Source organism: Coffea eugenioides, chromosome 11 (genome assembly GCF_003713205.1).
Source record: "Coffea eugenioides isolate CCC68of chromosome 11, Ceug_1.0, whole genome shotgun sequence".
Taxonomy (NCBI): Eukaryota; Viridiplantae; Streptophyta; class Magnoliopsida; order Gentianales; family Rubiaceae; genus Coffea; species Coffea eugenioides.
The window spans coordinates 11,753,593-11,780,861 of NC_040045.1; the positions used below are offsets into that span (position 1 = coordinate 11,753,593).

General features: G+C 34.3%; 2 protein-coding genes across 4 annotated transcripts; one reads left to right on the plus strand and one right to left on the minus strand.

The window, feature by feature from the left end:
- Window positions 1-4,291: 4,291 nt before the first annotated feature.
- Window positions 4,292-11,259, plus strand: LOC113754490 (transport and Golgi organization 2 homolog). 3 transcript variants are annotated; one of them, XM_027298936.1, is made up of 6 exons: window positions 4,292-4,507; window positions 8,271-8,627; window positions 8,887-9,093; window positions 9,711-9,902; window positions 10,063-10,252; window positions 10,411-11,259. In XM_027298936.1, the coding sequence occupies exons 2-5, from the start codon at window positions 8,346-8,348 to the stop codon at window positions 10,201-10,203; spliced, it is 822 nt and encodes a 273-aa protein (XP_027154737.1). In that variant the 5' UTR covers window positions 4,292-4,507; window positions 8,271-8,345; the 3' UTR covers window positions 10,204-10,252; window positions 10,411-11,259. The 3 variants fall into 3 exon arrangements, with proteins under 3 accessions (XP_027154737.1, XP_027154736.1, XP_027154738.1); XM_027298935.1 differs by having other exon boundaries at window positions 10,063-11,250; XM_027298937.1 differs by having other exon boundaries at window positions 4,292-4,501; window positions 10,063-11,250.
- Window positions 11,260-17,110: 5,851 nt separating this feature from the next.
- LOC113751267 (putative receptor-like protein kinase At4g00960) lies at window positions 17,111-20,552 on the minus strand. Its single transcript, XM_027295208.1, has 7 exons — window positions 19,623-20,552; window positions 19,055-19,189; window positions 18,831-18,952; window positions 18,528-18,738; window positions 18,170-18,407; window positions 17,845-17,992; window positions 17,111-17,731 (listed from the first exon to the last, which is right to left on the minus strand). Exons 1-7 carry the CDS (start codon window positions 20,443-20,445, stop codon window positions 17,396-17,398), a joined length of 2,013 nt encoding a protein of 670 aa, XP_027151009.1. The 5' UTR covers window positions 20,446-20,552; the 3' UTR covers window positions 17,111-17,395.
- Between the last annotated feature and the right edge of the window lie 6,717 nt (window positions 20,553-27,269).

Sequence of the window (27,269 nt, forward strand, 5' to 3'; positions counted from 1 at the left end):
CAGAATATGAAAAAAGGTCACAAAAAAACCAACAAATCAATAAAAAATTAAAAATGAATGCAAATTAAGGTGAAAAACATAGATATGTATAAGAAGCTCACGCATAGGTGTTTGGAACCTGAAAATCGTTTCGATGAAAATGTCAGCAACTGGACCTTGATTTTCCAATTACAATACTTTTCTTTAAAAAAAAAAGACAAAAAGAAAACATATTATTATGTGTATAAAGAGTCTTTACAATTCCAACTATAAAGGTTTCATGCACACACTGTTCACAATCCTCGAGGATGAACTTGAGACATCAAAGTAATGGGGTGTGATATTCTAGCAGGAACATAAGTAATTGTCAATGTTTGAGAGGACCTAGAGTTTTTCAACCTGTCAATACTTCATCATTATGAGATTTCTTCAATTTTACAAAATTCCATCCAAGTCATGTATGATCCCTTGGAGACAAAAATTCTTAACCTATTCCAACCATTGAGAAATAGAAAGCACAAGGACGGTCATTTTTTCGAGAGGTACCTTTTGTGCAGTTGTTTATTAATTTGTATGAGACACTCTTTGTACCAGTAGATGTGTGCGCACGTGTGATCAATACTGCATACTACATAAACAACAAACAATTAATCCGATGATTAGTGTTTGTATTAGTGTTAGTATTAGAATAGAAGATCACTGAATAAAGTTCAAATTGTAGTTAAATTATAAACATTAATAATATGTAGACAAATTGTCTTAAGAGCATAGAGGCAAATTAAAAAAAGGAAGAAATACCCATCAATAAATTATTCAAAACACATAGATATAGATATACCAAGTGAGGTCTACTTGCGTGCATATGGAGTCAAGTGGGACCTCTATATGTGCATATAGAGTTCTCCCATTGGTTTTGAACTAACCACCGCGCATGCCTTGGTATTCCAAAAATTGCCAAATTGGTCCATCATATTTTTAGAAAATACTTTTTAGTTCCTCACATTTAAAATTAGCTAAAATAATCTCTTAGATGTAAAAAATTTTACGTGTTTGATCCCAAAGCACATTTTCGCTCAGTTTTCTAGCCAAAAAACACATGCCTAACTCCCATAATTTCAAAGGCAAAACGGAACAAAATTTGTTTCCCTTCAGAAAAGAGCAGATGACTTTCCCTTTCTCTCAATTTTCTTCCACCAAACTCTATTTCTAATTCTTAGCCACCAAACCCCAATTTCCCACAACAAAAATTTTCAGCAATTTCACAAATAATATATATAGCCTTATAATATTAATATATATGCAACAAATCACGATATTACACTATTTAGACAATATTTTATCATGTGTGGTAATTGATCTGAGCTTCTCAATCGTTTTTACCCTTTTTTAATATAATCCCTGTGCCTTTTCTTCATCACTTTTTGTTAAGGTGCGCTTGCTGAAGCTTATTGTTGGGAATTAAGGTTTGGTTACTTAGAATTAGAAATAGCATTTTACCCTTATTCAATCTGATCCCTATGCCTTTTCTTCATGGGTTATGGTGAAAGTGCACTTGCTGAAGTTTACTGTTGGGAATTGGGGTTTGGTTACCTAGAATTAGAAATAGCCTTTTAGTGGCTGAAAATGGGGGAAGGATGGTCATGCGTTCTCTTTTTTTTTTTTTTTTTTTTGTGAAGGGAAAGAATTTTTATTTCCATTTTGCCTTGACAATTATAGGTACATGAGGTAAGTGTGTGTTTTTTGGCTGGAAAATTGATCAAAAAATGAGCTCTGGGAACAAACAGGCAAAATTTTTATATCTAAGGGACTGCAAAAGTTTTTTCCGAAAATGTGACTATGTGAGAGACTAAAAAAGTTTTTCCAAAAATGTTACGGACCAAATTGATAATTTTGCCTAAAATTTTCCATCCCTTGCCCTATTTGACCAACCTGGCCGCCTCTCTTTTTGCACGGAAATTCCATATAAACATACAAATATGCTCACGTCAATGGCAAAGTTCACCCGACCAACTTGCCATTTACGCACGCACAGAGAATTACTACACACGACACTCGACCGCCATGGCATATTATCCTTTCCAGGATTTTCCAGCACTATTTGGTAACGTTGTGGTTTCATTTTGTAAAAATATACAATGACTATCCTACAAATGCTTCTTGTGGTTTTGTAGACATCTCAATGTTAATCATTGGCAACAATTTCAGCAATTTATAGCTTTGTTAGTCACAATTTAGTACATCTAGACAACAGTTAAGAAGCGCACCAAATTTTGTTAAAATGCTATTTAAAGTTCTTCTTTGAATTTTCAAATATGATCTTAGTTATGTTATATTATTTTTGATCATGTACCATATGGAACATGTATATGTTTACATCAACATGATGTCATAATTATTTTATATTTTTATAAGTTTTGAAAATATTGAAATTAAGTTCTTAGTTATATTCGACCAATCATACCAAACGTTCCAAAAACATTAGACTTGCAATTAAATATACACCTAATAATTATATATAAAAAGGCAAATTCATGGCTAAAATATGTCTATTCTCAAAAACTACATGAAAAACTAAATTAAAACAAATTAATAAAGTTGGAATCGTTGATGCTAAATTACTAAGATGATAAGGATAAAAACATCTTGATTTAGAAATAATTCAAAAACGTGAGTGATTTTGGTACATTAAGTGGGTGCCATTTTCTTATCCCTATTGATAAATGAAAGTGTTACAATTTAGGTAACTCAAATTATATTTGGGAAAAACAAGAAAGAAAAATTTGAGAATCGGGTCAACCAATTGAATCAGGTTATTGATTTAACCGATTTTTGACAATTTTGGCTGATATTTAATCAAAACGATTTTGTACTATAAACTAACTCGAGAAGAAGATTGGTTCATGGTTGGACCGGTAAAACTAATTGGTCCAGCCTAGGTCTAACAACATTGGTAACCACTACCCTTAATCACCCATTTAAAATCCATCAAACTCCAAACTTTTCCAATTAATGACAAAAAAATTCACTTCATCTTGCACCCTTACACAAAAGAACCCACTCCACTTTCTTATCCTTTGCCACCCAATGAACATAGATTACTACTACTAGTCTTGTGTAGCACCAAGGGGGTTAGGATGCTCTCGGTTGAATTTCTCTCCATTGGTCACTGCATTTAAATATATTTAAACTTTTATAACTTTATAAAATCATTCGACTGTGTCATTATTTTCCTTTTACTCTCTAGATTAACATCCTAAAAAATGATATTCTTTTGAGAATATCTTGATACTCAATTTATATCAAACATCTGAATGGTTAAAAATGAGTCAAAATTGTAACAAAATATATAGTGAGTAATCAAACGGCAAAATTTAGTCAATTTTATATGAAATTTTATGTATAACTTACACAAGTGATTCAATATATTATGAACTGTGTTGATTTTTGAAAAAATTTATTTAAATTAATTTTATTATAGTGTAATGAAGAGAAATTCTCTCTAGGACAATTGAGAGAAGCTTAACCCCTCTCTCAATTCTTAAGTAGAAGTAGGTTTTTCCTTCCTTATCCTTGGAGCACACGGAGTCTCTCAATTCTTTCAAATGGGAATAGTTTTTTTCCTTAGTGCACATACATTACTAGTACTATTACAGCTTAACACCTCTTTCACTTCACGAGGCAAGTAGTTTTTTCCTTACTTATCCTTTGCCGCCTAGCGCACATAGATTACTATTATGACTATTTATAGGAAATTTAATGTACAACTTTACGCAAATAATTAAATATATTATGAACGGTGTTAATTTATAAAAATAATATTTAAATTAGTTTTATTATAGTGTAATGAAGAGAAATTCTCTCTAGGACAATTGAGAGAAAGCTTAACCCCTCTCTCAATTCTTAAGTGGAAGTAGGTTTTTCCTTCCTTATTTATAATATTTTTTGAATGAAATGTAACTTTCTGTGAATTATTTATAAAATTTTATAATATAGATGTTATTATTATACATGAGTTTACATAAGCAGTAACAATAATATATCACACCTCTATTATAATATACAAATAATTCATTTAAAATTGCAAAATGTTCCAAAGACGTTGTACCGTTCACAAATTATTAATTTGACGATCAAACATCCAGCCCCCGCTTTTTTCTTCCTTATCCTTTGCCGCCTAGCGCAAACAGTTTACGATTACTTCATAGCACCTCTCGACACATACCTCAAGTTGCCACTTGGCCCACACGAGCTAGTATTACTATATATATAACACCTCCCGAGGCTCCTCATGTTTTGTCATCGCACAAAGAGGAGGGGACCAGAGAGTAGGAGTTTGTTTTCTGAAGGCATTTTCAACTACCAAACTTTTCTCGAAAATCTTTCCTTCATTTGCTTTGCCTTTTCAGAAATCATTATCTAAAACAGGAATAACAAAAAAGATCGAGAAACGGGGGATCAAGAAATTTCCGTCATCTTTTCCGGAGCCATCCGCCGCCACCTCTGAAAGCTCCAACGAAAAACTGTAAAGGTCTCTCAAACTTTGTTCTCTGCTTATCTGTTGTTCCCATGAAAATTGTGTGCTATTTGTGTTCCATTTGATTCAATTTCTTTTCTTAACTATTGGTTTTGGTTGGAATATGATTGTCGTCTGAATGAGTATGGATTTAATGCGACCCTGAAAATTTCTGGCCTGATTACTTTTCAATCATATGAGAAAAGCTTGATTTTTGTTAGGCCCCTTTTGTGTTTGTAAAAATTCCACAACGAAAATTTGAGCCAAAGAAAAAGAATAGATGAATCTGTGCGCATGTGGGACGATCTCCGGCTAGTCCAAAGCTGGCTGGAACTGTGAGCTCGCCGGCAAGGAGAGAGGGATTGAGAGATTTTTGTAGTTGAATTTTTTTTTGTTTCTTCATTCTTCTGTGCGTGTATTGTGTGGGATGGGGGAGAGAGGCAACTCCAGCCAGTCCAACGCTGGCCGGAAGTGACGGGTTCTGGTGAGTTTCCTTTGAAGAAATACGTAGCCCAGCTGCGGCAGCCATGTTGTTCTTGGTTCGTTGGAGAACATGACAATTTTCTCATTTCTCAGCTTTAGTCCCAGTTTTCCCTTGCTTCGTAATTTTATCACCAAAATTTTAGGACTTTGTAATGACGCCGGAACTTGATTTTAGGTATTTTCAATCAGGTCCTTAGCCATTATCTAGTTAGCGTTTAGCTTAATTAGGATTTCAATTTTCAAGTTCAGTTGTAATTAATTCTCATTTCTCTTTTTAAGAAGTGATGCAACTCGTATGGGGCTTAGGTGTATGTAATTCTTGTACTTTTATTTTTAATTTTTCTTTACTTTCTTTAATTTTTATTATATTTATTATTATCGTGGAATGTGATCGTGTGAGAGAGTGTTATTTCATGACTTTTTTTCCAACGGAAGCTTTGGAATTAATCGGCTTGTTATATTTTATTTTTACCTGTTATGCATATTTTTATTAGTTTAGATATTTTAGGTTAATTAAGTACATGTTACGTGTTTAGCTGAAATTAACTCATTTGACCTTAAAATCAGACGATTGAGATTAAACTGGTAATCGGTTTTACAAGGTGTAGAGAGGTGTTTGAGAACATTGAACTACTAACCTTAGAAATGTAGCTTTCAAACTCTTTTTTTTTTTTTTAAATTTGAAAGATCTGGAATTGTCTAACTAAAGGGTTTTGATTCTTATTTCAAAAGTCAAAAATTACTTTATAGGTGACTCAGTCCACCTAAACTTAATGTTGATGGTGATTCCAAATTTTTTTTTTAAAAAAACCTTTATTCTAGATTTTAGTGAGCTCAAATCTGTCACATTTGTCAATTCCATTGTAGGTCGTCCTCTTTCATTTTTCTTTTCTATTTTGCTTTTAAAAAATCCAAAAGAAATTCATTTTTTAAAAAAAAGCTTTTCATTTTATTTTTAATTTTCTTTAGAAAATGGGGCACAACATGCGTGAGTGGTGGTTAAGAAACTTTTTTAAAGTTTGGAAAAATGATTACTTTGGACCTTTTTATCTTTTGGGTAGTAACTAATGTAATTCCTTAACCATTACTATCTACCAATTTAGTCCTTTATTTTTATCGAAAGTGATAAATGTAAAATTTTTGACCAATTTTCATCAAAAGGCAAATTAATAGAGCAGTCACTTGTATTGTTAAAAAACAAGTGGAAGCGACCAGTTTGGTTCTTTAACTTTAAAGTCATAACGAATCTAGTTCATTAGTTTTAATGGCTAACCAATTTAGTGTATTACCTCATAGAAACTTGCAAACGTGGTATTTTAGGTACTAACTCAATTTAGAGGCACTTTAATTGTTTTCGTGACAATTGGTTTGAAAATAGTATTAAAAATGATGAAACATTCTAACTACTTTTTAAGAGTCACCATGATGGTGCGATATGTTTTACAATGAGAAAAATAATAATTTTGATTCAAAATGATTTAACCTTTAAAAAGCTCAAATAAAGTTTTAAACATAAATTCAAGCACCTTGCTTGAAAATCATCGGAGGATGTTGATTAATTGTCATATTAGGCATCCCCTATTTTACACTTTTAGATATTCAGTACTTTTTATGACATTTTAACCACTTTAAGGCAAAATGCTTTACCTCTTTTTTTTTTTTTTGGTGTTAGTCACTTACACTCCTCCCTGGAATCACCTAACCCATCACTTCCTCCAGGCAAAATGCTTTATATTTAAGCTCAAATAGTGATTGCTAGGTGTGTTCAAGGAACAAAAAGAATCATTGTGTCTATTCTCAAATATTTTTTTTTCATTGATTAATAAACTGGAGTTGTATAAGTTACTTTTAATTTTTATACTAGAGCAGCACAAGAACTAGATAGTTCTCTTCTGCAATTTTATCTTCAAATCATGTCACCAGTAACTACCAATATACAGTGTTTCACGCTTTATAAGTTTGTTGTTATTAATCAATGTAAGTCCAGTTTATTTTTGGGTTGGGAGGGGGGGGGGGAGACCTTTTGTGACTTTGCTCCTGTTAATGTCCTTGGTGCCTATGCTTAATGTTCTTGGTAGGTTGGGCTGGTTTCTTCTTAATGTCCTTGGTAGGTTGGTCTTGGTCACTCTCGATCTTCTTGATATTGTCCTTGGTGGGTTGATCTTGTGGTCTCTTGGTCTCTATTTTCCACTTAGCGGACAGTTGAAGCCTTGAAGACATTGATCACTGTGGGTCTTCTTAATTTCCTTAAACTTAGCCTGAATAGGCAAGAAACACAACCCATTCTTACCCAAAGATGTAGTAGTGTCCTTGAATAACCAAGTATGGAAGTGGTTACTCCTCTGAAATTTTGTGTTGTGTTGTGGTGGGGAATGAAGAGCAATTTTTAGAGTCTAGGTGTAGCTTCTTTGTTCTATTCTCCAGTTTATTATGGCAAAGGAGCTTCAGAATCAAGTATATGCACATATACTTATTAGGAGAAGAATGTGTTTTTGAGTATGTGGTATTCCAATTGTTATGTACTACAAACCAAAAGGCAAGAGGCAGCAGATGGAGATGGTGATGGTGATGGGGATGGGGATCATGAAATTAAAGAATAATATGTTCAAACTAGATACGGATAGAGATTTGTTTGTTGGTATGTAATGGAAGTACTATTTATCTATATACTTATTCAGCAGTTGAGATATTATAGAGGGTTTTTAATACTTCAAGATGTGCTATTTTCTAAGCTTATTGAATTGTTTTCATTTTTAATAAATTTGATTGACGTTATCTAATGATTATCTATTAGTTAAATTTAAATGCATAAATCACTATATAACACAAACACGGGATATAAATTCAAGTGTCTAAATCTCTATTTTATTCTAAAATATAAATTAATTTCTAGTTGTTTGTAGGCAAGGACATAAAACTAGTGTTTTCTAACTGAGTTATGCTATTCCAGCATAACAAATCAATGATGGATTCTCTCAAATTCTCAATCATCATATTTAGAATTAGTAGTAAGATTTACACCAACTAACCTGTGTAATATAAATGTAACATATTAGTGTGTAACAAATATGAATTTACATATGTATTAATTAAATTTAAAATATTTCATTGTTAAATATATATTGGGGTCTTAAAGGTTGGTTTTTCAAATGGTAAGATTGAAAAGTATTTGTTAAATTTGGAACGGTGACACTTATTTCAATGCATCAATAAAATGAAAATACAACATTAACAATTGGATGGAGGAAATGCATAAATTCAAATTGAAACAAACTAACGAATGAAAATCGGGCAGGCGGCAACAGCAGCAGCTGGGCAGCTAGCGGAATAGTTGCTGATCTCTCTTGTCAAGGGTCACTTCCATCGATCCATGTGTATCGCCGTATTCATTTGGAAAGTGCACCCATTCTATCCATTGCTCCTGCTTCTCAATCGGGACGAATATCACAATCGCCCCACCATCCCTCTGGGCTGGTGGCAGGATGATCCCCACATCCTTGGTGGAAGAGATGCCGTCGCTGGTGGCACTTGGCTCTGTTGTTCCAAGGATGGACGGCTGGCCTTTCTCACCAATGTACGGGAACTCGTCCACCCATCCTCTCCGCATCAACAGCCAAAGAGCCGGGGTTATCTTCCCCTTCGATTCCTTCAGGTACTCCTAACAATTGTCTTCCTTTTATCTCCCTGTGCAACTCCTCTCTTTGTACTTCCACCTGTTTGCTTTTTTGCCTGTATTTCTTCGGATTGTAGTTTATTTACAGAAAGCACTTTTCTTTCTACATAATAACATTGATTCTCATTTATTCATCCCCTTCCGATGAAATTTTGTTGTATTTTTGTTGATTTAAGAAGAGTTCCTGCTTTCTCAGCCAAGTTGCTGGTTGCTTTATGTTCTCTCTTTCTCATTGTAGAGCAAGAAAAGTCCTGAAGAATTTGCTGATGAACTAGTTGAAGAAGCAACTCTCTATAATGGGTTTAACTTGATTGTTGCTGATCTTTGTTCAATGTCCATGCTGTACATAACCAACCGACCAAAAGGCAGCGGCATTATTGCTACACAAGTTTCACCTGGTATTCACGTCTTGTCTAATGCAAAGCTTGACAGCCCGTGGCCTAAGGTAGTTTGTATGATCTCAGATAGATGCTTGTTACTCTTGCTTCATTTTCTCCTACCCAAAGTTAAGGAGATACATCTTTACCAAATTTATAACTTTTCTGGAGCAAATTCTTCTCCACCTCAAGCCAATAGTACAAGGGTGTTTTTTTTTTTCGAATTTCGAATTGGATTATTCCCTGATTTCTTCAGCGAGGTCACAAAAAAAGATAAAACACAGAAGCAGTAATATCTTTAAGGGCATTCTCTAATACGTAAAGTAAGCTTGGTTTGGGAACGAAGTATTGACTTGTGTTCCTGTCCAAGGAAAGTAGATGTAACACTTGCAAAGTATTCTGTGAACCAAATTTTTTGCTATCACTATATATATGTTTTATTTTGAAAGAGATTTGGAAATAAAGAGATTGACGGGGAAAAGACAAAGCTTTTGAATGGTTTTAGAAATTTCAGGCAAAAAGGCAATGGAATAAGGAGATTTCCTTGGTGCGTTTTGTGTTCTACTTTTAGTCTTTTGGTTGTAGTTGTTTGCAATTTTCATGTGCATTGTCATTTCCGTAGTCTGTCAATCAAAGAACATTCTATTTTGCATGTTTATTTGGCTATAACATTATATCACTGCAGGCTCAAAGATTGGAGCAAAGCTTTAAGGATCTGATGGATAAATATGGAGGAGGAGAGATCCCCTTAAAAGAGATGTCTGAAAAATTAATGAATGACACAACTAAAGATGATGAAAGCAAATTACCTCAGATTTATCCCCCAGAGTGGGAATACCATTTGAGTTCCATATTTGTTGATGCTGATATGCCTACGGTACTCTCTCTCTCTCTCTCTCTCTCTCTCGTTTTGTCCACGCCTGCTTGTGTTCACGTGAATGACCCTTGAAATACATCTTTCTACGTAATAAGCATCTGTGAGATCATATGTATCTCAATGCACTCAAAGAATCATTAGTTTATTTTTCTATGCACAGGGACGTTATGGTACGAGAAGTACTTCCGCATTGGCTATGAGTACAAGTGGGAACATAACATATTTTGAAAAGCATCTTGATGCAGACTTGTGGAAGGAGCAGATCATCAGCTTCCAGATTAGGAGAGAAACAATGACATAGTGTCCTCTTTCAAGATAGTTTGAACTAAACAATGCTGTAACAAATATAGGTAAATCTACTTCACAATTCTTGTATCTACCGTACAATACTTGTGTTCATCCTGTTTCTGTTAATACTGTACAATACTTGTGTTCATCCTGTTTCTGTTATTCCATCCATATTCCGAACACGTGAATAAACCTTTCAGTTGATATGCGCTGTTTGAAGATTGTTTAGGGATGAACTAACTTGAAGCATATGAAGGATTTTAGCACTTTGTCAGCACCAGCGTGCTTTTAAGTAATTGGTTTTAAAGAGGCTGCAGTTTCAGTAGTAGTAACATCCGTAGCTGGTGCCCCACTGACCGCAAGTTTTCAAGAAGCAAGTTGGCTGAGGTGCATAACTTAAATTCAGCATGACTTGTGTTCTAATGCTATATCTGCTCTATTTTCTTTTCTTAAGTTCACATTCCATGAACGGAAGGACCATTAGTGCTACATCTGCTCTTCTTTGTCTTTTCTTGAATCTTGAGTGCACATTTCATGAATGGAAGGACCTCTGTATTTGGAGGAAGACAGTAAGACAGATTTGCCATAGCTAAAAGAAAGAAGCAGGTGAATAGAGAAATACTTTCACTACTTCCTCTCAGTTATAGCAAGTAAAAGATCGAGTCAATTGCGATGGAAAACAGTATAGATGAATAAAACACAGACGAGGATCTCCACCTGCTATTACTAGTAGTTCTTGATATCTGGATGGTTCTCAATGCTAATGCTGCACATTTGATGCCGGTGCAATCGCAACAGCAGAACAAAAAGCCTTTCAGGCGGGGTGACCAAAGTGCAAGTGCCAAAATTGCAGCAGCAGCGCATTTGATGCATTCTTGTTTTCTTGTTCTTGTATTTACTCCACAGTTCTGAGAAAGCATATACGTAATCAGAATGAGCTAATGTATGCAAGTATATGTATCTATTCATTAGGATGGCTTGTTTTCAAGTTTGTAAAATTTGTCATGGAATATCTGATTAGCAAAGAGTAAGAGGCGGCTCTCAATGCTGAAATTTGGCATGTTGGACAGTAGAGGTTGTTCTTACAACATAGTAGCTAGGCTTGATTATGAGATTAAACTCGTTTTAACCAATGTAGTTCCTTAACTATTATCACTTTAATCAATCTAGTCGTTTATTTTCATCGAAAGTGATAAATGTAAATTTTTTGCCAAAATATTAAGGAGAATTAATAGAGCACCCACATGAATCACTCTGAACTGTTAAAAAACAAGTGAAAGCGATCAATTTGTTTATTTATCTTTAAAGTCATAACCAATTTGGTTCATTAGTTGTAATGGCAGACCAAATTAATGTATTCACTTGTATGAACTTGCTAACTTGGTATTTTTAAGTACTGACTGAATTTAGAGGCACTTCAACGGTTTTCGTGCCAATTGGTTTGGAAAAATATTTTTAAAAAATAAAATATTCTAACTACTTTATAAAAACTCTCAGTAGTGTGCAACCTATTTTACAATGAGAAAAATAATAATTTTAATCCAAAATAGTTTAACCTTTAAAAAACTCAAATAATGTATTATACATAAATTCAAGCACTTTGATTGAAAATTGTCAAAGCATTTTGGTTAATTGTCAAATTACGTATCTCAAATATTATGCTTTTGGATCATTTGACAATTTAACTAATTTAAGGCAAAATGTTTACCTTTAAGCTCAAATATTGATTGCCAAGTGTCTTCAAGGTACAAAAAGAATCATTGTATCCATCCTAAAGAATTGTTGGTAAATTTTAGGGGTTGGATAGATTACTTTTAATATTTTTGCTAGAGCAGCACAAAAACTAGATTTTTTTTTTTTTTTTGCAATTTTATCTTCAAATCATGTCACTAGTAACTTGTTTTGAGTATTTATGAATTTACGCAAGTTATTATTAGAAAAGTAAGAATCTATATCTATATAAATTTGAGAAGGGATTTTTAGCAACAAGCCTTTACAATCCTTCCCACTCTCAACTCTATTTTTATAGTATTTTACATTTAATTTATTTCGTAAAAAATATCATGGGCACATTACACCCCACGTTTTCCCCAAACAAGAAATTAACTCCAACTAAACACTCCCACGTTCCCTTAAACAAGAAGTTAATTCCAACTAACTCTCCTCACACATCTTCCCACTACAATTAAACCTCTTCCAATCCAATTCCATTATAAGATTGAGCAAGATCTTTTTCCACTTGCTGTTGGTATCCTTATTAGCCCACGCGTGTCAGATGGTCGTCATGCCACTACTGATTCCCATAAAGGTAATTCAATTTATTTTCACTTTATTTTATTTAATTTTTATAGTTTATCAATCAATATAGCACATTGTGCAAGACCGTCACTTTATACTATTCGAGCAAGCAAATTGTATGTCAATTATTACTTGGATTTTGCTCAATACCTACACAGTTGGTAAGTTTTACAAATACCAAAATATTAAATTATTAATAATATTTCATACTCTTGCGAATATATATTTGAAAAATTTGCAGGTTTGAGAATGATAAATGTGCTCAGAAATTAGTGACGTGGTTGCGGTCATGCAGTTTTATAATGTCCCAAGCATTGTTGATATCAAATGCTAAGAGAATATGAATATCTGAATATACAGTTATATCTACGGTACAATTCCTCTCAATTAATTAACTAATGAACAAGTATCTACATGTAGTTTCGAATTAATAATTGTAATCTATACATTCTTTGGATTGTTTTAGATTAAATATTTTCGGATACTTGCTTACATTCAAAGTATCAACATAGACAATATGTTCCATGAGTTATGCAAAAATTGTGGACAACCATGTCAATCTCATTTTGCAAAAATGATGTGTATCCATTGTAATGACGTAGTTGACACTATTGTCAGGTAATTATTTTCATATATTTTGAATTTTAATATAATTTTTTACATCATACATCACAATTTCTTCTTAACAGATACAATGTTAACATAGAAGTTAGAGATTTCAGTGGTAACCTATACCTCGCTCTTCAAGACAGGCATGCACGATTCATGTTTCGTTGTGATACTTTTTATCTTAGAGATTTAAAAACAAAGGTATACATTATTTATATGTATATATTTTTATACAATATTATTTACAAACTGTCTAAAACAAAAGATAATTTTGAATTATGTATGCTTTTAATTGTCAGGAAAATGGAGGTGCATTGTTCGACCAACGCATTAATTCATGCAAAAATCGTGCATTCTCATTTATAGTATGAACTCCACAAAAATCAACAGAATTAATTAAACCCCCAATACTGGCGATCATACTCAAAATTGATTGGTGTGAAGAATGTTCACGCCTTCGTAGAAGATTATCAAATCGAAGGCAAAATGTTTGTAAGTATTTCATTTATTTATCAAATTAAATATTCAATTATATTTAATTGGACCCTTATGTCGCTCAATTTATGATATATATTTCTATTTTTTTTCAGGATCCAACCTTCATCAAAGTGATAGTTTATAAATAATGGAGATGTTTTTATCATATATTGAATTATTATTACAAAATTTCATTTTTTTAAATATACTTTCATGTGCCTGTGATTATAATATTTTACTATTTTTAAATTCTTCTATAGATTGTAATTTTTTTCAAAAATGCAATCTACTGTGCGTAGCACTGGTATTTATACTAGTAGCTAGATAACAAACTGTGAGATTTGTGGCTGAAACTTAAATAGGGTTCGCATAAATTGATGGTAAAGTACATAAACTCATATGTGGAAATCAACTATCAAAACTAATAACAACCCTTTTCATTTACTAGGCTGTGAACTAAAGTTCAAATTCAGCTTAGTGCCTGTTTGATAACATAAAAAAGTACTGAACTGAATTCATTCAGATATTAAGAGGTTTTGGGTGTTTGATAAATAAAAATTTACCTGCTGAACTTATTAAGTGGTGCTGAATTTGTATATATTTTTTTTAGCACAAGAATCGTAACTGAATGCTTAATTTGATAAGAATCAAGAGATTTACTTCAACTACTTTATCTTATCTACCAAATCTATCCCTGTTTGTTAATTACATTCAAAATCCTTATCTAATTAAACAACCTAATATTCTCTATTCAAAATCCTTATCTAATTAAACAAAACAATTTGATATTCTCTATTCAAACAATCATTTCTAAATTTTTTAGGTCGAATTTATATGTTATATGAATTATTGGATTGTAATGTTTCTTTTAATGTTTTGCATAATATATTTCTTCTTTTATATTAATTTGATTTAAAAATAAATATTGTCTTTTTCATACCTAACAATTTTAAACTAATTAAATCATAAGTTTTATTTCCTTTTTGAATTAAAAGATAGAAGGGCAAAATTGTACAATTTAGCTTATTAAGCATTAAGTTATGAATATTTATCAAACAGTATAAATAGATTCAGCATTAAGATTCAGACATTCATATATCTCTTTTCAGTGCTTAAAATTCAGCAAATTAATTATTTCAGTATTCAGTATTCAGAATTCAGAATTCAGAATTCAGAATTCAGATTCAGTGTTATCAAACGGAGCCTTAGTTGATGAATACACCAACTATCAATGATTACGAAAAAAGAAAAAGGAAAATGTTTTAAAACTCTATAAACACAAAAACAAAATAAAAAGTATATAAAACAAACATGACAAAATGCCACTAGGTTTGTTTGGATACCAAATTTTTTCAAATAACATTTTCACTTACATCATAAACATTTTTTGCAATCTATCTTTTTATATTTTCAACCACCTTTTTATCTCACATATATCAAATCATAAAAAATATTACATTAATTATTTCAAATAATATTTTAAATAATACTTTACAATATATGGCAGAAAATGACAAATTGACAAAATGCCACCCGCCCGCAACTCTAGTCGAAATGAGTATATGGCAGAAAATTTTGGGGAGCAAAATTGGGACTAAGCCCACCATTGCCTGGCAGCAAACAAGCACGCGTAAAGCTATGTTTTCAGAACCGGACCGGATAGCGACTCGGCCGAGGTCAGGGGTCAGGGGTCAATGGGTTCGACCGGGGGTCGATAGGGGTCGAACCGGATGACGTCATAAATAAAAATTATTTAAAAATTAAAATATTATATATATAATATTTAATAGGGAAATTTGCCAAATTGGTCCCTAACATTTACCAAAAACACTTTTTTAGTCCTTTACATATAAAATCAGCCAGAATGGTCATTCACATTTAAATTGTGAGCCAATGTGGTCCTATTGCTCGTTTTTGCTTATTTCTCCGGCTAAAAATAGCACGCCCCTCTCACATGATCATATTTTTAGGGGCAAAATTGGAAACACATTTCATTACCCGTTGAAAGTAAAAGGAATGGACAACCACCAATATACACATTTCACCTTTGGCTCTCAAAGTTTCAAGAAACCCTAAATTGCATCCCCTGCCTTCGCCTTTTATTGAACTCCCCACTCCCCCCGAACTCCACACCCCCTTGCTGGCTAGCTCCATGAAAATGGTTATGATCAACTCATAGCTAGGTCTTATACAGGTAACTACCTCAAAAGGGCCCATACAACCTCAAACGCTGTCGTTTTCGGTCTTCACCTCCCCTCCAGGCTCCATCCACCTAATTCTTGATGTACTAATCCCATTTTTTGCACTAGAAATGGAAACAGAGGTCCAGTCCAATAGTTTTACCTATATGGGGCGAAGCTTCAGCGGCCTCAGCATCCACGATGGTTCTTCCTCAGCTTTCAGCGACTGCAACAGCGACAGATCCGGCGAATTCCCCACCGCTTCTTCCCAGAGCCGACGTCTACTTATCGCTTGCGCCTCCTCCGAAAACAACAACAACAGCTCCTCTGACGAACTGATCCGCCAGCTCGTCTCCGATCTTAATTCTCCATCCCCTGAAGACCAAAAACAAGCCACCTTGGAGCTCAGACTCCTCGCCAAAAACAAACCCGAGAATCGAATTAAGATTGCCGAGGCTGGCGCCATCAGACCATCATTAGCATTACATTTCCAAGTAATGCTTGTTAATTCGGGGATGCAATTTAGGGTTTCTTGAAACTTTGAGAGCCAAAGGTGAAATGTGTAGTTTGGTGGTTGTCCATTCATTTTACTTTCAACAGGTAATGAAATGTGTTTCCGGTTTTGCCCCTAAAAATATGACCATGTGAGAGGGGCGTGCTATTTTTAGCCGGAGAAATAAGCAAAAACAAGCAATAGGACCACATTGGCTCACAATTTAAATGTGAAGGACCATTCTGGCTGATTTTATATGTAAAGGACTAAAAAAGTGTTTTTGGTAAATGTTAGGGACCAATTTGGCAAATTTCCCTATTTAATAATATGTTGATATTAATAAAGGTATATTCATATATATTTGATGTTTCAAATATATTTAATAAGAAAATACAAAGAAATTAGAACAATCAAGTAGCAATTTATATTATTTAATAAATATTAATAAGTTTAGAATTAAAATTATGAATTAAATTGAAAAATAACATCAAATTTTAGGACAATATTTATAAAGTATCAAATATTTGAGGTATATCAATAAGTTTTAATAATTTAGGGGGGTCAAAACATAATATTAAAAAGTTTGAATTTTTTTTTAAAAAAAACACTGTTGAACCGGAAAAATCGATTTTTTTCCGGTCAAACCCAATTTTTGACCGACTTTGACCGGATTTTAAATTCCCGGTTTTTTAGTATGACTCGGACCGGCTACCTGGCCGGTTCCCGGTTCGACCGGCCGGTCCGATCCGAGTTTCAAAACAGAGGCGTAAAGCTTAAGGCTTAGAGATAAGAGGAGACCAACACGCTTGAAAAAGACAGAAATGCCAAATCAAAACAACAAAATCCCCAACAGCTCATGGGACCAAACACCATTATATGTGTAACTCTCTTCACTTTTAAGAAAGTAGGTTGATGTGCCAGAATGTAATTGGACTGCTGGAGGTGATCATGATAGATATCTACACGGTCCACGTTCCACATGGTTTATGAACCAGACTACAATGGTCAAGGCTAGTCACCATCAATCAACACTAGACAGATGGACTTGTTCAGCTAAAGACCTGCTTATTTTACAGTACAAAATCTTGACAAATTTTCCCTATGCAACTACTTGACGTGATTCGAGGTGTCTATCATTCTGCTGTTGTTTATCTGGGATGTAACTCAGTGATTGAAACTTCGTTGATAGACGGGTTTGGTGCTGACTTGGTGCTGGTAGATGAATCAGATACTGGTAAATCGTTAGGTGAACTTTGTGTTCTACTACGACCAAAATATGCAGGCGGATTTGGTGCAAGCAACGTTATAGAGTTACTATTGAGCATGAGAACTATTGAAGCCATGGTTGGCCTTTGTTCAATTTCGTCTTGAACGCACAGCAAGCCAGCATGGATGCTTCGAATAACTTCATTTCTTGCATATGTATCTCCGATTGTTGGATCTACCAATGCTAATGGTGTTCCATCCCTCCATTGTCTCCAAGCCTGCAATATGTATTGCAAGTGATGATAGTGGAATATAATTGTCTCATTCAAATGTATACAAAGCGCTCTCCAATGAGAATTCCAAGAAAATGAGATGTTTATTTTGCACTTACATAGCTTAGAAGGTCATCTCCTCCTTGAGCTTGGTTGAACTGACTGTTCTTCTTGCCACTCAGAATTTCTAAAATTAGAACACCAAAACTGAACACGTCTGATTTTACAGAGAACAAGCCGTGCAAGTATTCAGGAGCCATGTAACCACTACAAATTAGAACCATTTGTAATAAACTTCAGGATTCAGCAATTTGAAAATTTAAAACTGATGATGACAAAATGTAGAGAATGTAATTAAATATTAGAGTTTTAAAGATAGAGGGATCATTGTGTTATTACAATCATATAACCATGTAGATAACAAGATGTGGGTGCAGAACTTACTATGTCCCTGCGATTTTACTTGTATTTCCTTCAGATTGATCAACTCCAAAGAGCCTTGCCAAGCCAAAATCAGCGATCTTTGGATTCATATTTCTGTCTAATAATACGTTACTGGCTTTAAGATCACGATGTATAATCCTAAGTCGAGAATCTTCATGAAGATAAAGAAGTCCTTTTGCTATTCCTCCTATGATCTTGAATCGTCTTGACCAGTCCAAAAGTGGTTGCTTTTCTGGGTCTATACCATCAACAAACATGACACATCTTTGTTAGTTTCTTTAACTACAAAAGTTAATTTCCAAAAAAGACTAGACAATCAATTCCAAAATAAATCAAGGGTGTTTGACTGGAACCTAACCAAAGAGAAAGTAGTCAAGACTTTTGTTGGTCACAAATTCATAGATGAGTATTCTTTCTTCTCCTTCCAAGCAGAAACCAAGTAGTCGGACCAAGTTTCTGTGTTGAAGCCTAGCAACCAGGGCAATTTCGTTTTTAAATTCTTCTGTACCTTGAGCTGAGCTTCTTGATAGCCTTTTCACAGCTATCTCTTGTCCATTATGAAGTGTACCCTGATTGCAAATTAACAAAGTATAAGCAAAATTTTGATTGACAACGATCATATTCATAACTTTTCAGCATACTTGAAAATGGCTTAATGTACCTTGTATACAGGTCCAAATCCACCTTCTCCAATTCTGTTTCCAACGGCAAAGTTGTTCGTGGCGGCTTGAATATCACTGAGGCTATATTGTAACGATTCTGTGAATGAGATTTCACTTGCACCTGCAGCAAAAATGGTACAGACTTAGTGAATTAAATGAATCGACCCTTTAAGAATGGTAAATGTGTTTACTGCAACTGCACTTCTCAGTCCTTATAATTTACCGCTAGTTTCGATAATGGCAAAATATGGCTTCCTGGGTCTCCTTGCTATGCAGAAGCCCACGACCAATAGCACAATGGCAAGAGATATTGGGACAACAATTGCAACAATTGTTTGTGTTGAGATTCCGCCCCCCTCTGAATAAATCAATAAAAGCTCTGTAGCTCAAAAATCTGTTTTTAAAGTAAAGTAGGCAAGGATTTGAAAAGTGAAATGTTCAGATCCATTTATTCTTTTAAAATCTTTAACAAATAAGACAGCTTAAATTCCCACACTGGATTCTGTCAAAATAACTGACCAATGGAGATTTTTGTGGTTTTCATAGTTATAAATAGAGAAAAAGATTCGGGATTTCTTCTTCCGCTGCTTCATTAAACGAGCAATTGGCTGCAAAAAAGTAATGAAATCTATACAATCCACGTGAGAACTTGATGAATATAGCTGTTGACTACCAGGTGTGGCTCAATAGCTACAAGTGTGAAAGACTTGAATTACTAACTAATCCTAAAACAAAATTGCAATTAAGAGTTCAGATAAATTCATATCATTTTGTTAAGAACTGGAACTTACCTTCACTACTAGTAGAATTGGAAGGAGGAAGTGGAGGAGGAGGAGTAGGAGGAGGACTCAATGCAGGCTCGGGTGCTGGGCTTGTAGAATTGTAAAACTTGTAGAGTTCATACCTAATATTGCAGCTAAAAAACGCAAATCTACAGCCCTGACGGTTATTACAGTATGTGGGTATTTGAGAAATGGCGCTTCTAAGGCAATTCTCGCAGTCAAGACTGGAAAGATCTGGAGTACACTGTCCAAGGGCGTATAATCTCCTCTGAAATGGGGAATAATCCTCTTCTTTGATAGCAAATTTCTTCTCTGACCGAGCATTTGCAGCCTGACTTGCTATGTCATTCATCATATGACTTAAGACCTGGTTGAACTTGTCTGGATCAGTGGCATTCTGTGTATTCACTTTATTGAAGATGATCCTCTGATCGGTCCAGGGGAACATGGACTCATTTGAATAACGCAACAAGCACTCGTCGTATAACATATAAACCGTCGTTTGATTCCAGCATGTCTTTAGAATATCCCCACGGGCGTTTGCTACACATCGTCCACAACCATCGGGATTCACATCACCTCGACAATTAAATAGACCGTAGACCATGTTAGAGGGGTCATGGCCAGCAGTGAAATTGTAGAAGCCATTCCTGCTTGCCAAAGAAGCATTTGAGGATAGAGTGGAAAGGAGGAAATTCAAGTTGTCTGTATACCTTCTGCCAGCAGTGGTGTTAGGATTTACGCACCAATAATCGGCATAAATCAGTCCCGTGTTGAAGCTAATCAAACAAATTAGCGGGAAACACGAGAATAATACGCTTCTGTAGATCATTTTGATCAGAATCAAGCAGATGACCAAAAGTAAACAGTTGAAAATTTTTGTATTCAGGCCTGCTTGATCATTGAGATAGAAGTGTGAAATGCACTATATATGCAGAAGGTTATACACTTTCATATGCGAATACAGGAATGAGGAAAATAACAATTCCATGCTTTATCTTTTATTGCACGATTTTCTGCAGATTAAAACGGGACACCTGGGGACACTGGGATGGAGGTCAAGTCAACTGCCGCGGACACTGGGATGGAGGGCAAGTCAACTGCCGTGTCCCATCAAGCAAGCCAGTACTTCTGTCTGTCATATGGCGGTTTACATGCACCATCATAAATATATTTTTTTTTATTTTTTAATCAATTTTTTTATGTTACACATATTATATCATGAAAAATACTATAATAATTATTTTAAATAAACTCCTATCCAAATGCACTGTTTTACTTTCTTTTCTTTTTTAAGAACAATCCTCGTATGAAAGCACGTTAATGAAAGATAAAGTTTGAACCTTGACTTTTCACACCATAATTAGTAGGATGACCAACTCCTCTCCTCTAGAGGGAGTTGATTTTGAGGACCCATTAATCAAAATGCCATTTTGCTTCCTCCCCTGTGTGTGTCGACGTGGACGCAGGAGGACCTCTTGATGAGACCATGAAACAATTGCTCGGGGATTGTCCCTCTGTCCCGAATCTGTTAGGTAACGTCAATTGTTTGGGTTTGGATTGGAATTAAAAATTTCGAATCCGGATCTATTATAATATACCAATTTCATACCCGACCCATATACTTGATGGATTTTGTGCTTAGGGTCCAATGGGTCCCGAATCAAGTTCAAATATACCCGAAAGAAATAAAGTCCAACAAAAATGATGTATTTAGAAATATTATTGCATTTAGAAATAAGGTCCCAACAAGATTAGGGTTTCTTAATTTAGTAAAAGAATTATTATTGTATTTAAAAATATTTATGTTTTATAATTATTAATGCATTGTTCGCTCCGGGTCAGATACTAATTAAAATCGTAAACGGGTCGAATCTAGATAACGAAATTATTTCTTAATTCATACTAGAAAAAAACTATGGAGTTCGAACCGAGTTCATGTCCGAACCTGGTCCATTGATAGTCCTAATCAAGAAAGTAACGGAAAGTCTTTGATACGGGCGAGAGCGAAAAAGTGAGGACGGGCAAAAATTCCATGCTTTGTCATTACTGATCAAGGACCTATTGTTGGGGAGTGGTCAGTACATTAATTAGTGGGTAGTGTAAGGAACGTTTGAACTAAGTTTTATCAGTTGAATACAAACTTTTTTTTTGCACGATATTTAGATTAAAACGGGATACTGTCACACCAAGTCAATCACTCAATTGTCGTGTCTTTTAAGCCGGCACAAGTCTTCCTTAGAGAAATTTCCAAAACTACCTAACTTCAAGGGAAAGATCTACCTCTAGAAATTCTAGCATTGAAGTGGTCGCGCGGTGTAATTTTTAGGTTTGCCCACAAATATGTAATTATTCAAATTAGTATATTAAATATCAAAAATTACGTAAAGTTGCACCAAAATCTTTGTGATTATTTTTTATAATTTTATTAAGCAATGAAGAGAAGCCATAATTTTAACTTAGTTGCTAAATGACAAAGAGTCATGTTTTGTTTTGCTGACTAATTGGACAGCAATGGTAATGTCATTGGTTTGAAAGTGATATATCGCCATATAATGTTGTCTTACATTTTTTATGTACACCAAAAATGCGTTGCTCATGAACAAATTCAACAGGAATTTATGAACAACACTAAAATATGTTGGGCTAGAAACCTATATAATTGTAAAATATAGGAATGGCTGCAGAATAGAAGAGATATAGGACTCAAAACAATAAGGATTGAACAATTATATTTGCTTTCTTGTCTATGATAAGATAAACAAGCCATTATCTCATACTTAGGGGCTGCTTGTTTCACAGATTGGAATCGGAAATGGAAATGGAATCATGGACTCTGGTTTTGGAATTAAACTTTTCATTCCAATAACTAGCTTGGTTCACACATTGGAATTAGTATCATTCCAATTCCTGATGCTTGGTTTGATGAGTGTTTCCGAATTAAATGCAATTAAATTCCAAATTTACCCCTGATATAACAATTCTTATAAAATAAAAGAATTACACATACGACAAATTAACATCTCCATAATTGTAACTACAATAGTTATTAACTTTTTGATAAAACATAAGAAAATCATAAATTTTAAAAAAATTAATACCAGAAAATAAATGTAGTGGCTGCATTAACAAGGAGTAAATTCCCAAAAAGAGAGAGTTTTTAAACTAACTTTCCAATGGGTGGCGATTTGTTTAAATATGTTATTTTAATAAAAACGTAACTTTCAAATACGTTATTTTAATTTTTATAAATTTGTTTAAATATGAAAAATTGGTTAAATAGCACATAACATACCAGCTCTTTATGGGAAACTGGCAGGTTTTATAGTATGTTTTGTAGTATGTGTTGTACCAACTCTTTATGGGAAACATACCAACTCTTTATAGAAAAAATTGGTTAAATAGCGGTCAAAGGAAAACTAGTATGTTTTATATTTATAAATTAAATATGTGAAAGTCAAAAAAAAAAAAAAAATAGCGCATAAGATACCAGCTCTTTATGGGAAACTGGCAGGTTTTGTAGTATGTTTTGTGCCAACTCTTTATGGGAAACACACTAACTCTTTATAGGAAAAACTGGTTAAATAGCGGCCAAAGGAATACTAGTGTGTTTTATATTTAACATAAATTAAATATGTGAAAGTTAAAAAAAAAAAAAGAAATAGCTCATAAGATACCAGCTCTTTATGGGAAACTCGCAGGCTTTGTATTTAATGCCCATAACTATGAAATTGAAAGGTATTCAGGCAAACAATTTTACAAATATGTACAAGGCAACCAGAAACCCACCCAAACTATACCAGTATTCACGGATCAAATAACCAAAATATCAAGAATCGATTGACCCTTTGTTTCTGAGCTTCCATTGAATGCGTAATTCAAGAAAACACAGTGAGTAGCATGAGTGGAATAAAAGTGAGAAGGTGATGGGTCTAGAGCATAGCATTTTGGTCCAGTTAGTGTTATTGTGTCAGATTCCCTTCTTTTCTTTTTTATTTTTAGCTAACCAGTGAGTAGCTTGAAAAAACAGAGAAGAAGGAAGAGAAAATCTTGCATACAGAGAAGAAAATTGCAGAGGCAACGGAGAAGAAATTTTGGATAAGACATGAAGAAGAAGAGAGAGGAAATCTGATGAAGAAGAGGAACAGAAGGTACTGTGTGTGATGGAGAGAAAGAAAGGGTAGGCCTGTCATAAATATTGTCTGAGGGAATCAGTTGAGAGTTTTGTCCAAAACCTCCCAATTTGCTCGGGAATGAAGTCCGATTTTTTAGAAATGATTCCAAAATTTGCATTCCGATAAACTTAACCCAAACAACAAATAAGGGATTCATTCCTTTCTGTGATTCCCAAACCCTTTAACCAAGCAGTCCCTTAGAATCTTCTTAACACAACATATGCCATTTAATTTTTGCACCTGCAACTCTTAGCATCACAGAAAATAAACATAAAATCTTATAGACTAAAAAAAGAGAGGGAAGAGCAGCCAAAAAAAAAAGCTAACTGAGATTAATTAAATAACAAAAAGTTAATTGAGATTAAGAGTCTCTAAGTGCAATAGCATGGTAGTTTCATTTTTTTATTATTTCCAACCCAGCGAAATCAAACTAACTTTCACTAAATATGATAACTCAAGCCAATCCCCTTGGAACAAAATCAACAAAAATGTAATGAAAGAACCATACTCAAGCAAAAGAAAAAGGACAAGCAAGATTTATGTAAAGACATGAGCAAAAGGACATCAATTATCCCTGTTTTATTTTGTGACAAAATGGTGTCTTCAGAGTTCAAACTATTGTTTTATCAAATGGAATAAAAAAGTAAAGTTCACTACATTGACAAAATATACATCCAGTCTAACATGAAAACTTCGTGAAGAAATGTCATTGAAGTTGGCAATATCAAACTACATCCCCTAATAAACAACCAAAAAGTTGTGAAATTTGCTTGATTGAGGTTCTTTAAGGATCATCATCATCACAAAGATAAGCATAAAAAATAGTTTCATTACCAGTGGCATTGGTAACTGACCAGGTTATTACCAACCGAAATAAATTTCAACAAAAGGCAAACTACAAATTGCCTAAGAAAACTAATTAGTTTATTTTCCTTGCCAATATTGAGTGATAAACAAAAGAAAAGCAAATCTTACAACCCATCAATAAGATTGACAAATAACCAAAAACTTAAAAAACAAAAACAAGGCTAACATCTCTAGATAAAGGGAATGAAAAAAACTACAAGTTGTGTCGCACCCCACTTTTTTATAATAGTGTGGAAGTAGTGTGTATGTGAATGTGAACGTGTGTGTGTGAAAGTGAAAATAAAAGCTGTGGGGTTGTAAAATGCGACGGTTTGGCCAAATAAAGTTCAAAAAAGGGCTTTTGCATGAAAAATGGAGTCGCCACTTGGTATGGAGTTAGGGTGTACCAAGTCACCCAAAAAATGATTTTTTGTTTTTGAACGAAAAAGGTAAACAAACCCTTTTAAAGAACTTCTAGATCTACGTAACCAAAGAAAGGGATCGGGGGTCACATTTGACAAAGGAGAAGGCAAAGGCAAAGCCTAAGACACTCCCTTATCCTAGCCAAAGCTAGTTGCGTGACTTAGCCCCACTTTTTCTAATTTTTCTACCCAAGGTATGTATCGCATGTTGGATATGACTAATGGATGCGAAAATAAAAGAAAAATGCAATCCTAAATCTAAAATGTTTCTTATGAGGCTTTTTGGTCCCAACCACATAAATTGTGGTGGCCAATAAGGAAAGCTCTCATAGAAGTCGTGATTAATACAAATGAGGACTCAAACATGTGCAAGTGTGAAAATGTATGAAGGATGCAAAATGCAAATAAAAAGGTAAGTGCAAGTGTGTGAATGCAAGAAAAGGGCATGTGTGCACATGTAAAGAAAATGTATGTGTGCCAATTGAGAAAGTAAGGGTGATTGTGTGCAGGTGAATGAAAATATGATAGTAGATACATATAAATGCAAGTGGGTGCCATTTGTGAGGTAGAAAATAAATGATGGATAGGAAAAAGGTAGTGAGAAAATGGATTGAGAAAAATTTAAGTAGTGAGAAAATGTGCCTAAAAGAGTGAGGAGGTGATATAAAAGAATGCAAGTGTATGACCCTAGGGGAATGCATCAAGTCGGGTACGGGAAGGACTTCTAACTTTACGACTTTGATTTTCCCTTGGATTAGAAGGAAGAACTAGCGTGCTAAGGCTATTTTGTAGCCAAACTCGCTCGTTTCCCTTATCGAAAGGGGACTCGTCAAGCAAATGTACCATATAACTAGTATGAGGATGCAAATTCCTAAAATGAGGGGAAAAGGTTGGAGGGGCATGCCAAATGATAAAAACTAAGAAAAATGCATGAAATGTAGTGAACATGCAAGTATGCACTAATGAAAAGGAAATCCCTAAGGGTCTAGCGTTGGACTAGCCCTTTCTATGAATTCTTAACGGAATAATGAGCCACAACTAGCGTTGGACTAGTGTGGTGACGTACATTCATCCATCACATTCATCTACGACTATAGAAAGCAAGTAGACATGCCAAACACTCATAAACACGTAGCGCGTAACACTTAGCATGCTCGACTAGATGCAAGAATCTAATAAAGCAAATTAACACATAGCAACACAAGGAAACGATCAAGCTAATGAACCTATTACATTTGCTAGCTAGGCACACGTCTTCAATAGGTCTTCATCAAGTGCTTTCCAAGCCCTATCTATTACAAGCCAAGAGGTGTACACATACCCCGTAAAGAATAACTTAAATGAAAAGCAAAAGGAAATGAAAGAAATGAAAGGAATTAAAGAAAGGCAAGGGAAGCAAGTAGACATGCAATTATCACTTAGCACGTTGGATCACATAGGAGAGACAAAAAGATAAAAGAAGCTATACCTCCCTTGGAATGGTACCCAAATGAAAGAAAAATGGCTTATTCATCCTCCAAAATAAAAGAAATGGTCAAGGTAGCAATTTATTTGGGAAAATTAAAGAAAACATGCAAACACGGGCTCACATGGTCATGAAGCTCTTAAATTCATGCATGAAGTGCAATTTAAACAAAGCAAGGTGGCTAATTGGAATCAAACAAACAATGAAGTTGCAAAAATTAAAACTACCAAGGACCAAATTGATGAAATTATTCAATTGATTGGGTCATAATAGAACGAGGGAAGACTTGGGGGGTTAAAGTGTAATTTTTAAAAGCATTTACATGCATGCTACGTAGAAGGCTTTCTTCTGCAGCTAAAACAATGAAACATGCTTCCTTATTGTTTCCAATCTTGCGGCAAAATTCATTTTTGTACAAGTAGATATCAACCTCAACACCAATTTTGATCACAACCTTTTAACCAAACATCCAAAAACTAATCTAAACATCATAACACACAATTTCAACATTCAAACAAATCAAAACGTAGAAGAACAAACATGCCAATGCTGGAAAATTCTATGCGAAAGGTTCGGCAATCCTGATTGAATTCTTTTCCAGCAAAAGCTCAAACCTGATTCAAACGTTTCAGACTCAATCATGCAAACCCATCTTCCCCTGCCCCTTTTCCACACAAGACATAACTAGCAAATTAGGATAGCTAAAGCTTGTGAGTGTTTGCGGAAAAGAAAAGAAAACAAAACAGGT